At 37.2% G+C, this 12,569-nt stretch overlaps 4 protein-coding genes across 4 annotated transcripts; 3 read left to right on the top strand and 1 right to left on the bottom strand.

Annotated features, from left to right (window-relative positions):
• Positions 1 to 38: 38 nt before the first annotated feature.
• Positions 39 to 2,143, top strand: LOC141587783 (F-box/kelch-repeat protein At3g06240-like). The gene is made up of 2 exons (XM_074409251.1): positions 39 to 916; positions 2,014 to 2,143. Exons 1-2 carry the CDS (start codon positions 39 to 41, stop codon positions 2,141 to 2,143), a joined length of 1,008 nt encoding a protein of 335 aa, XP_074265352.1.
• Positions 2,144 to 6,968: 4,825 nt separating this feature from the next.
• LOC141587782 (F-box/kelch-repeat protein At3g06240-like) lies at positions 6,969 to 8,234 on the top strand. The gene has a single exon (XM_074409250.1). It carries the CDS (start codon positions 6,969 to 6,971, stop codon positions 8,232 to 8,234), a length of 1,266 nt encoding a protein of 421 aa, XP_074265351.1.
• A 304-nt stretch (positions 8,235 to 8,538) lies between these two features.
• On the bottom strand, positions 8,539 to 9,784 carry LOC141587780 (putative F-box protein At3g17480). The gene is made up of 3 exons (XM_074409249.1): positions 9,527 to 9,784; positions 8,942 to 9,420; positions 8,539 to 8,782 (listed from the first exon to the last, which is right to left on the bottom strand). Exons 1-3 carry the CDS (start codon positions 9,782 to 9,784, stop codon positions 8,539 to 8,541), a joined length of 981 nt encoding a protein of 326 aa, XP_074265350.1.
• Positions 9,785 to 10,103: 319 nt separating this feature from the next.
• Positions 10,104 to 12,296, top strand: LOC141658654 (F-box/kelch-repeat protein At3g23880-like). The gene is made up of 2 exons (XM_074465552.1): positions 10,104 to 11,604; positions 11,965 to 12,296. The coding sequence occupies exon 1, from the start codon at positions 10,277 to 10,279 to the stop codon at positions 11,555 to 11,557; it is 1,281 nt and encodes a 426-aa protein (XP_074321653.1). The 5' UTR covers positions 10,104 to 10,276; the 3' UTR covers positions 11,558 to 11,604; positions 11,965 to 12,296.
• The last annotated feature ends 273 nt before the right edge of the window (positions 12,297 to 12,569 follow it).

Genomic DNA, 12,569 nt, shown 5'->3' with positions numbered 1-12,569 from the left:
ACACACCCTTTATGCTCAAGAACATGAAGCGGAAGGAAATGGCGAAATCATCATCAAGCAATAAAAAGCATATAACCCCTATATCCGAATTCAAGTACATACCACCCGAAGTTTGGTCTCGCATTCTCGCAAATTTACCGGCAAAAACCCTGCTAACATTCAGGTGCGTTTGTAAATCTTGGTGCTCGATAATTGATCACCCTGATTTCATCTCTATGCATCTTAAACTTTGTAAACATAATCCCGACAATCATAATTTATTATTAGCCCTCGAGGGTTTAGGACGTGGTGGGTGTTTGTTGACAGTTCGTAAAGCCAACACCCTTAGAAAAACCACTCAAATTTTTAAGAAAACTGATTTATACTGGTACGTTCTTAAAGGGAGTTGTAATGGGCTGCTTTTAGTGCAACAATGTGGTGCTCCTTATTTCTTACAAGATTTGAGACTGTGGAACCCTTGTATTCGAAAATCATTGCTAATTCCAAAGTGCCCGCTTCCCTCGTCCTTTCTTGAGGTTGTTAATTATGTTTTCGGATTCTCCCCTCGCTGTAAGGATTATAAAGTCGTTGCAATCGCATTTGATGGAGAAAAATTTAGTACGAAGCCTGCAAATATGTTTGTTGCAGTTTATACACTCAGTGATCAACAGTGGACTGTCAGAAATAACGGCCTGAATATCGACAGTTCAGGCTTTAAGCGTATGGTTCATGACTCAGAAGCGTATAACAAACACGAGTATACATTTCCGTCAATGGCTGTATTCTTCCAAGGGGCAGCATACTGGGTAGGGTATGATCCATCCCAGGATATTATCCCCGGGAAGCGACCTACTCTACTCGTTTCCTTCGACTTTGATTCCGAAAACTTCACCTATTTGGAACTGCCAAATATTGTGGAAGAGACATTTTTCTCGAGGTTTGTGTTTCTTCTTAGGGATTCTCTAGCGATTTTCGGTATTTCATACAACCACAATATCCTTTTTCGAACCCTCAATTCAACTACCCGGCCTTCCAATCATGGCAAACCAACATTACCAACCGTGTCTCAAACATTGAATCTACCCTCTCCCAAATGCAACTAACGGAGAATGCTCGGTGGGGAATCACCGAAAACCGCTACCACCATTATCAAGAAGACTTGGAAGAGATGCGTTATACTTCAAACGCAACTTTTGATATGGTGGCCGCGATGAATGCTCAATTCATGCAACAATTCCCCACCCAATACGAAGGGTACAATGAGGCTAAGGTTGAGGAAACAAGAGCCGAAAGGGCTAGGATGAGAAGAAGAAGAAGAGAAGCAAGAAGAAGAGGAGGACCTCCGGACTTTGGAGGTGCCTCAAACTCACACTCTTAAGTGGGTTTAGGGTGTTCACCTCACACTTTGGGGACAAAGTGAAGATTTAAGTGTGGAGTGGGCATGAGTTGTTATCATGTATATATTGTTATATATTCATTTCCATGCTTTGTACTTCATTTCAAAAAAAAAAAAAAAAAAAAAAAAAAAAAAAAAAAACGAAAAAAAACGAAAAGAAGAAAAAGAAAAGAAAAAGAAAAACCCGGCTAGGATGAAAACCCGAAAGGGCATCCTAGGCAAAATGGGAAAGTGGCTGAGGACGGAGTGAAAACCCGAAAGGGCGCTCCGGGCAAAATGAAAAAATGAGTGCGAGCCACGAGAGTAGAAGTGAGGAAAATGCTAAACCGAAAACCCGCAAGGGCGGGCGGTTTAGGCAAAATGAGAGATTTAGGCAAAATGAAAAATGATTGAAACTCTCAAGTTTTGTCACATATTTTTACTACTTCCTACATGGTGTTGGTGACATAAGTGGAGGTGTCAAAGAAGGCCGGAAGGGTAGGATAGTGACATGCCAAGACTAGGAGGGGGATTTGGAAGCTTACTTTGTTACTAGTGCTTGGCATACTTGAAGCATGGGATTGTGTTGACTTGTATTATCTTTGTTGGAAAGTTGTGTTTTGATTGATGAGTTGTTGAGTTGTTGTGAATTGTTAAAGAATGGAGGTTTTTGAGGTTGCCAAATTGGTTGAAAGGAGAGGCTTTAGTGACCATGGTAGCCTTGTATTACCAAGTGTTGAGTTTTGGGAAGGATGTATGGATGAATTGGTGGACTTAGGACCATCTTAGTTGAGGGATGACATAAGGAAGGGGCGTGAGAGAAGAGAGGTTCATATTGGTGGTTTTTGGGTCACTTACTCACTTGTTGAAGCTATGAAAGAAGAGTGACCATGTGCTTAGAAGAGGGATGATATAAGAAGGAAGAAGTGAGATGAAGAGTGGTAAATTAGGAGTGCCCATACTTCTTGGCCTAGGTGGTGATTAGTTTTATTCTAGTTTGCTCGGGACGAGCAAAGGGCTAAGTGTGGGGTGTTTGATGAGCTCCTATTTCTACTACATTTTGGCATCATTTTGAGCTCATTTGGTAGCATTTGGTAGCGGTTTATGACGTTTTTGGCGTTATTTAGCCAATTCCATATGTTTCACCATTTAGCCTAAGTTCAAGTGAAGATTAGGAAGCCGAAAGATCAAGAGAAATGTCCAAGGAAGAGCCAAGAACAAGCTTGAAGAAATGCACCAAGAAAGCCTTCCAAAGGATCAAAGGAAGAACGAAAGGAAGACGCGTTCCAAAGCAGAGAAACCGCACGGTGCGAGTTTCAGACACTTAACTCGCACCGTGCGAGTTTTCTGGGTTTGATGGCGTTTGTTAGCGTTTTTGTTACGGGCCTTCCCTTTTATTAAGCCCACTAATTACTAGGTTACGGGGGATTATAAATACAATGTTTGCAGTTAGGTTAAGCATCTTTTGTTCACTTTAATTAATCAAGGTTGTAATTTGGGAATATTTTCATCTTTTGAATTGGGTTTTAGATCTAATTATGGAGAACTAATCTCCTCTCTTAATCCGACTCAAGGCTTAAACTTTGGTTGTAAGATCCTTTAATCCTTCTTTAATTTTAATTATCATTGTTAATCCTTTAGTGTTTATTGTTTGAATTTTGGAATCCTTGTTTATATTGAGTAATTAAGTGTGATTTCCTTGTTGCTTAATTAATCAAGTTCCTTAATTTATTGTTGTTGAGTTTATTAAGTGTGATTTCCTTGTAATCTCATCTTTGCAACACCTTGTTATTATGCTAATGAATGTGATTTTTTCTTGGCTTAATTAGCAAGTAAAGGATTAACTTGTAATTGGGCATTAATTGTGATTTCATTGTGTCTAATTACCCCTATTGAATCTCTTGTGCTCATATCTTCTTATTAATTTGTCCAATGTATGTGATTTCTACTTGGTAGAATTGATAAGTTGGGTTATTTGATTAAGTGTGATTTCCTTGTCATTTGGCCATTATTAAGGAGATTTAGAAGATTTATCTTCACAATAGGGTGATAATATATAATTGAAGGATTGATTGAAGGGTTTTGTCAACTAAAGTGCCAAACTTTGAGTCGGGTTAAGTCTCTCTTAATATTGATTAATTTCCATCTTAAACTCTTGATTGTTTACTTGCTTTACACTCTTGTTTGAATTTGTCTTGCTTTTGTTACAACTAAAACCAAACCAACCCCCCCCCCCCCTTTACTTAATTGTTGTTACTTCTTTGCAATTGTTCTAATTACCCTTTTAATTTCACTTTCGCAAAACCCATCTTCTCTTGGGTTCGATCCCTTGTTTGCTATTGTACTAGTTTATAATTAGTGCTAATTAGTGTGTTTAGTGGTATATAAATTGTTAATTTGGCCGTCTTTTAGTGCGACATTTTAGGCGTGTCAGGCACAAAGCCACAAATTAAACCCAATTAACGTCATTCATTTGGAAAAATAACCCTAGCTACTTCACTGTCCTTATTTCCTCCGCTGCTCTCTCTCCTATTTTTTTCTTTTTTCTAACTTATTTAAAATTCATTCTTCTATCCCTTTCACGCTCTCCATTTATTCATCTTATATAATCAAAATAATTATCAAAATCTTTATCCAAAAAAAAAATTCGATAAGTGTAAATCCGAAACTCTATTGATACGAAGTTCAGTATTTTCATGTTTAATCAAGTCTTCTTATTTAATAAAATACTTGTGATGATCGATGTGATGAGATTTTAATTTTTAACTCCTTTTATATTTATTTTTCGGTTTTTTACATTTATATGTAAATTTTTTTGTTTAACTATTTGTTAATTACTTCTAATCGTCCAACTTTTTTTTAATACTCTATTGATATGAAGTTCAGTATTGTTGAATTTTTTAACTAATGTTTCTGAGTAGAATTTTAGTGATTTTTTTTCGAATATGGAGTAAAATTGGCCTTATATTGTGGAGATAATAATTATTTATTACTTTTAAATGTTAATGAATTTTCATGATGAACGGTGAAAAAAGAAAGTCTTTTGGATTCCTGAAATTGAGGAGTCAATGAGAAAGCAAAAAATGCTTTCACTTTTATATATAGGGGATAAGAGCATCCACATTGAAGAGGATGGACCATCCTCTTAGCATCCTCTCATTTAAGAGGATGTCCTCTTCAATGTGGAAGCATGGTTAAATGTCGTCTTAGAAGGAGGAAGAGGAACACTTCCTCTATTTTTAGAGGATATGCAATCTTGGCCCTTGTGCCCACTAGTCATCCAATATCTAGTATGTGGCATAAATTTATTTCTTTTTTTATTTTTTGGGTATAAAAAATTTGGGAGAGTAGAGGTAAGAAGATCCTCTTTGATGTGGAGTTTTTTTAAGAAGATTAAAATGAAGAGGATGAAGATTGTGGAATATGAGTGAAATTGAGGTGTCAAAATTAGAGAAGGAAAGAGAAAAAATAAGAAGATAATATCATCCTCTTGGATGTGGATGCTCTAAGAGGGATTACCACTCGGTATGCGTTACAGTTGGGGACTTGGGGCGTACAATCGATATTTTCGGCATATTTTTGCTTTAATGTTCTCCATTAACTGAACACGTACTGTCAGTAAGCTACTTACCTAGTTTATATCTACTGGTGAATAATTCTTTATGATCTTATAATTGAATGTTCGGGTGGAATGCGATGCAAATGGAAACTATTAACGCATCTACGATGCGTCAATTTCGTAGTACAGTGGGATCTTACTTACCTACGATGCGTCAATTTCGTACGAGCTGATGTTTCATTAGTTGTTTGGCTTACCACATTGCTATCCACTTCCTGGATTACCATTTCTTAGGTCATTCGAGTAATCTGAGAATAGATGAAGAAGGTATATCAGGTGCTGGCGATTTGATAGAATAAGAAGGCAAGACGAAGGGACATTGGGATAAGCACAATATCGTTTTAACTTGGGACAGTGTGTACCGTCTCTAAGGCTGTGTAAACAGTTTTTTTTTTACCCATCACAACCTTGTGAGTTGATATTGTCTGTCACAAATGAGAATTTGTGTTTTCAGTGACCCTTTTTTTCAGATTTTCTTTTTCATTTAGACTAATTTGGTTCTGCCTTTTTGGATTATTAAACCGTTTTGTAATATATTATCGTATATCGACCCCTGAGAAAGCTCTTCAAAAAGAATGCAAGGATACAACATCAAATATCTCAATTTGAAAGTGAATCATGTCTAGCAAGACCGCAAGAGTAGATTTTATTAAACAGATTTGTATACTTTGTTTTTAAGGGCAGTAGCAATTGTTATAGTTCCATACTACATTTTTTCATTGACACGTCACATAAATTTTTAATTATATAACTTATTTCTCCTTAATGGTGAAAGGTTCATACTTTTTATATGGTCACCCTTTTTTCTCACCTTTTACTAACATGAAACCGATTTCTTATTTTAGAAACTAGTTTCATATAAGAAACTCGGTATTTTGTAGTTCAATAGATAAGGAGCTCCTTATATGGTATGAAACTCATAATTTTCTTCATTGCTATTTCCCTAAGTGTATCGACATTGTTGTAATATCAAAAGTTTTTTACCCGAAACAATATTATAAAACAGTGTCGTAAGTAAAATGAATCCATTGACAATAATAAGGAGCTCAAAGCAAATAGGTAACTGAAATTAATTAAATACAGTTTTCTTTTTGTCTTAAAAGAATGCTTTACTATTTAAAAAAAAATAGAGAAATGGAATTAGTTGAAACTAAAAACCAAAAATGGATCCACATAAGATCGGTTTGTTAAGCAGCTAATTTGCTAAGCGGTATCCGTCAAAAGTCATCGACCTTGCTATAATACAATTAGTAGATTATACAACTGGTTGTATGTAGTTTATGTACAACATTTTCAATGTTGTCGAGTTTTGTTATAAAGTTGTCGAGCTTTACTAACAAAATTGTCGAGTTACAATACAAAGTTATTGAGCTTAAGAGGAATAATTATTAAACTCAGTAACTTTTTAAATTAGCTCAATAACTTATAAAATAGCTCGACAACTTTGTGTAAAGAACTCGACAACTTTAAGGCGGTTGTACAATGCTAATATACAACTGGTTGTAAGATAGTATTTGTGGCTATAATACCCTTTCCTTTTACTAATACTAGTTTTAAACTTGTGTGTAGAATTAAGCAAAGCAGTTGAATCATTTATATATACAATATAAAGTTAAAGTGGTACCATAGGTAATAAAGAGGTACAAATCAAAGTTGAATATAAAATAGGTACGATTATTTTAACGATAGGTTTTAACGGTTAAGTTCCTTGAAAATCAACGGTTTAAAAAAAACAAAAAAAAAACGAGTAAAATAAGTCAAACTGGGTTAAAGAGAAATATAATAGTCCGGTTATGGGCTAGCCTCATGGCAATTGACCCGTTTATATGATTGGAACAAGTTCGAATTTGGGTCGGTAATAATGAATCGTTTAAAATTGAGACGGGAACGAATCCAAGTTCCGGATATATTTACTGCAACCCCTTCTTTCAATCCCAGTGATCGCATATCAACAAATTCCTGCCGTAGACTCCAAAACTAAGTGTTGTGGAAACGATGAAGAGAAGGAAGAAGAGCAAAACTTCAACAAATTTGCGGCCGATACCAAAAACATCATCGGACATTCACGAAAATATGGCTCATATACCCGAATCCAAGCACTTACCACCCGAAGTTTGGACTCAGATTTTGGCAAAGTTGCCTGCTAAAACTGTATTAAGATTCAGGTGCGTATGTAAATCTTGGTGCTCCATTATTGATAGCCCTAATTTCGTTAACATACATCTTCAACTTTGCGAAATTAATGTTAACAATAAATTATTGCTAGCCCTGGAGGGGTTGCGAGGCGTTAGAGATAATGGGTGTTTTGTGACAGTTCGTGAGGCTGAAACTCTCCGAATTACCGGTCGCATTTTTAGGAAATCTGATTTTTGCTCGTACCATATTATAGGCAGCTGTAATGGGTTGTTCCTCGTTAATCGAAAGGATGGTCCTCCTCTACACCAGGAAGAATTGAGATTGTGGAATCCTTGTATTTGGAAATCATTGATACTTCTCGCTTGTCCGCTATCTCCTTCCTTGCTCAAGGATTCTGTATATTTGTTTGGGTTCGACCTTGTTAGAAAGGATTATAAAGTGGTTGCCATTGCATTCAAAGACATTCCCTCTGAAAAGACTCCTGAAGACACTACAAAGACGCATGTTGCTGTTTATACACTCGGTGATCAAAAGTGGACCGTCAGAAAAGATTGCCTCAATATTAGATATCCGTACAGAACGGGTAGGCTTGGGCCATTTTTTTCAATATCAACTTCTGTTTTCTTTCGAGGGTCCACATACTGGCTTGGACAAATTGATATACATAGGAATGATTTAACTCATCTCGGTTGCTTCGACTTTGATAGTGAAAAAATCACCTTCTTGAAACTGCCATTTACTCACAGTGGCTCATTGCGATTCCTGTTTCTTCTTGGGGGGTTACTAGCGGTTTTCAGTATTTCTTTGGTAACTTCGAGCATATGGGTGCTACAACAAGACAACCAAAAATTAGGACCATGGACTTTGTGGTTTTCGGGGAAATCAAGTTGGAATGGTTATCACGAATTATTCAAGATCTACCATAAACGTTCAAAGAAAAAGGTGTTCTATTGTGAGAGTGATGGCGGCTATTTCGTTTGGGGGAAAAAGTCGTATAATATAGTTACTTGCAATGTGCGGGAGTTCAAAAGATCTTTGAGCCCCTATATAGAGCTGCAAAGGTATTCAGAGAGCTTGGTGTTGTTAAAAGGATACGGAGCCCGTGATTTGAGGTATTTTCCATGACACAAAGCCCCTACTTTGTTTGTCTTACACTCTTACCAATGGTTTTGGGAAGAACCTCTGGCTATTATTCAGAGAGTTATGTCAATTGCTACTCATTCCTGTTGTTGTTTGATCAGCAAGAATTGGCATATATAGCATCAAATCATTAATCTACTTCTAACTATTAGTTGAATGAATAACCCCCTCTGTTTTGTTTTAATATTTGTTGGAACATAAAGCAAATAAAAATGGTAACGTAAATGGAGCGCTCTATAATGGGCCTTGTAGATTTGTAGTATAAGGCGGTCTCATTTTAGAACTACCCCTAATACTGAATAATATCGGACTTCCTGTTAATCAAATAGCAAGTGCAAGGAGTAGCATTGTTATTCATGGGAAAGATGTCAAATCCTTGGCTCCGTATCACCAAGCTCTCGGAATACACTTCCAAATCCAAATAATGTCTCATTTTGCTACCAATCACCTCGGCTTTACCACTATCGATGATATACAATAACTTTTTAAAGACTAGACATCTACCAATATCCCTCTCATTATAGAACACTGGTCTGTTGCCACCGAATAAATGAAAAACTTTCTTACATGAAAGTCGGGAAAACCACTGAATCCCCACGTCCTTTCCGCTCTCCTATTTCATAACCCATATACTCGCATTTTCAGAAGAAATGCTGAAAATCGCAAGTGAATCCCCAAGACAAAACACAAACCTCGATACCCATTCTTCCTCTAAACCAAATGAAAATTCCAAGTAGTTGAATTTTTCCAAATCAAAGTCGAAAGAAAAGAGATGAGTCGGTTTATAGCCATAAGGATCATGTGGATCCGTTCCAACCCAGTGTGCTGCCCCTCGAAAAATTAAAGCTTGAGTTAACCTTCTTTGATGATAACTTATCAGCAACCTATGAGTGAAGTAACAACAACTCATATTCAGATCATGATTATCTCTGACACTCCATTGTTGGTCATTAAGTGTATAAACTGCAACACGCATATTTTGAACTGGCTTAATATCCCTGGCTCGATCTTGTATTGTGAATGATATAGCGATAATTTTGTAATCCTGACTGCAATTCGCGAATCCAAATAAATACCTAACAAGACGAGAACTGTCACTAGACAACGGGCAACGGGGAATTGCCAGTGATTTTCTAATAGAAGGATTCCACAGTCTCAATTGTTTCGAGCGCTGCATTAAAAGCAGACCATTACACTCTCCTAAAAGATACTCCGTAGTATCTATGAGAACTACGAAAAATATGAGCAGATTCTTCAAGTGTGTTACCCTGACGAACTGTTAACAAGCATCCAGCAGTGCCAATTTTTCCCAACCCCTTGAGAGCTAATAACTTTTTACTGGCGGAATTAGTTTTGTAGAGGTTATGATGCAATATAATGAAGTCAGGATCATCAATAATAGAGCGCCAAGATTTACAGAGGCTCCTAAATCTAACCAGTGTTTTCACTGGCAATGCTGCGAAAATCTGAGACAATAATTCAGGTGGCACGTACTTCAAATTCGGCAATGTTTTTGCCTTCTTCCTGTTCTTCATTGTCTCCCCTTAGATGAGATGCTAAATTGTTTATATACTAATACGTAGATGTGGTCCCAGGTTCGAATCCCCCTAAGCGCGCTTAGACCCAAAAAAAATAAAAAATCAATTGTATTGATGAATTGTATGTATTGTTATTTCTAATATAAATGAATGAATGAATACATGAATTCCTTACGTTTAATATTTATTTATAACAACACTCGAGCGATTAGTTTCCGTAAATTAAGAAATACAATCCTATCAAGTATCAAATATCTAATTAACTTGTTTATTAATTTCATTAGATGATCAAGTATCAAATATCTAATCGAAAAATAAACCTTGCGGTTGTATAGTTCCAGGGCCCAGGCCGGAATGAGTCATGTAAAATTGAGACGGGCACGAATCGGAGGTACTTGATATATTTACTGCAAGCCCTTCGAGCATTCCTCTTGATCGGTTATCATCAAATTCTTGCCGTTTATTCCAAAACTTAGGGTTGTGGAAACGATGAAGAGAAGGAAGAAGCGCAAAACATCAACCAATTTGCCCCATATACCAGAAACATCACCAGACACTCCCCAACATTTGCCTCATATACCCGAATTTAATTACGTTCCACCCGAAGTATGGTCTCAGATTTTCGCAGCATTGCCAGCCAAAACCCTAGTAAGATTCAGGTGCGTATGTAAATCTTGGTGCTCCATTATCGATCACCCTACTTTTGTTTCAATGCATCTCCAACTTTTTAAAATTAATTCGGGCAATGATAAATTATTGCTATCCCTTGAGGATTTGCGAGGAGAAGATAAAGGGTGCTTGGTGACAGTTCGTGAGGCTGAAACTCTAAGAAATACCGGTCGTATATTTAGGAAATCTGATTCATACTCATACCATATGATAGGTGGTTGTAATGGGTTGTTCCTTGTTAATCGAAAGTATAGTCCTCGCCGTCCCATTCTTGGAAAGAACCATCGTCTTTTTCACCGGGAAGAATTGAGATTGTGGAACCCGTGTATTCGCAAATCTTTGGTACTTCCCACTCGCCCATGTTCTCCTTTGCTCAAGAATTCTGTGTATTTGCTTGGGTTCGACGCTGTTAGTAAGGATTATAAAGTGGTCGCAATTGCGATTGATTATTGTCAGGCTGAAGAGACTACAAAGACAGACGTTGCAGTTTATACACTCAGTAATCAACAGTGGACCGTCAAAGATGACTACCTCAATATCAGTTACCCGCACAGAATAGGTAAGCTTGGACCATTTTATTGGCTGCGAAAAGCTATTTTCTTTCGAGGGTCCGCATACTGGCTTGGACAAATTGATAAAAACAGGATTGATTTAACTCATCTTGGTTCCTTCAACTTTGATAATGAAAAAATAACCTTTTTGAAACTGCCATTTACTTGTGACGAAAGTGGCTCATTGCGATTCCTGTTTCTTCTTGGGGAGTCACTAGCGGTTTTCAGTATTTCTTTGGTAACTTCCAGCATATGGGTGCTACAACAGGACAATGAAAAGTTTGGGCCATGGACTCTGTGGTTTTCGGGAGAATCAAATTCGGCTGGTTATAAAATATTCAAGGGCATTGATCGTTCAAAGGAAAAGATATTCTATTGTGAGAGTGATGGCGGCTATTTTGTTTTGGGGAAGCAAGCTTATAATATAGCCAGTTGTGAAGTGCATGAGTTCAAAAGAGCTTTGCGCCCCGATATAGAACTGGAAACATATTCTGAGAGCTTGGCGTTGTCCAAAGAATACGGATCCCGTGATTTGAGGTCCTTCCCATGAACAAGAGAATACTACTCTATTTGTTTAATTCAACCTCCAATAATTATGTGAGTTGCTACTCATTCCTCTAGTTGTTATTTGATTAGCCAGAATTCGTCTCTTATTTTGTCCTTGGCAGTCCCTTAGCTTTGTATGCCTGGAACAGATTCCTTAGATACAGTATCATTCTATTGACTTTGTTCCGGTTTGTTGTTTAACCGTCTTTTATCCTACATTTGTTTAGCAAATGAAGGAAGCATTATTAATTAGGAAATTAGTATTTGTTGGCTTTGTTCCGGCTTGTTGTACGGTAATTAGTAAGCATAGATTGTTGGTTTAACAAAGAACTACAACTACTCCCTCCAATTAGAAGCATAGATTGTTGGAAATTAGTCTATCATCTCTTACTTTGGCAGAACATTATGCAGGATTACTCGAAAATCCGTCGAAACCAGATTTGTTACTTGTACATGTCCATGGATCGACAAGAGCTTACATCTAGGACCAATATCCACAGAAGATGTAAGCATATTGAGCTCTCAACATATATACATGAGGCGCGTGATGCCTTTGCATCATCCACAATCTTCAAGTTCTTCTTCGTCATCTCTTGGTTTTCATGCTCTTCAACTCCATGCCACCTCTTAGTTCCTTGCCATTATTTTGATTCCCTTGGCCTATCTTGTACGTAATTTGTGAAACAAGTTTTTGGGGTTTTTTTATGTAAGTTGAAATTTGTGGTAAGTGATAGGGGTTTGGTCAAAGAATAACCATTTATAACGTGTTGGTTTTGTCTTTGATGAGTGATGATAGACCTAATTATGTAGTCATTGTGTCATTACAGACTAGAGGTGACAATCGGGCTAGGGTTGGTTACGGGTAAGGTTAAAGCGGGTTCGGTATGTCGAGTCACCGACGGGTTTAGGTCGGTTCAGCACATGTCGGGTCATTTTCAGGTCGGTCATTAACGGGTGGCAAGTTGGGTTGGGTCATTAGTGGGTCAGTATCGGTTCAGGTATCAACATATATTTTA

Source organism: Silene latifolia, chromosome 6 (genome assembly GCF_048544455.1).
Source record: "Silene latifolia isolate original U9 population chromosome 6, ASM4854445v1, whole genome shotgun sequence".
NCBI lineage: Eukaryota > Viridiplantae > Streptophyta > Magnoliopsida > Caryophyllales > Caryophyllaceae > Silene > Silene latifolia.
Note: the sequence above shows the minus strand (reverse complement) of the source record. Positions and strands in the feature narration are given on the sequence as shown.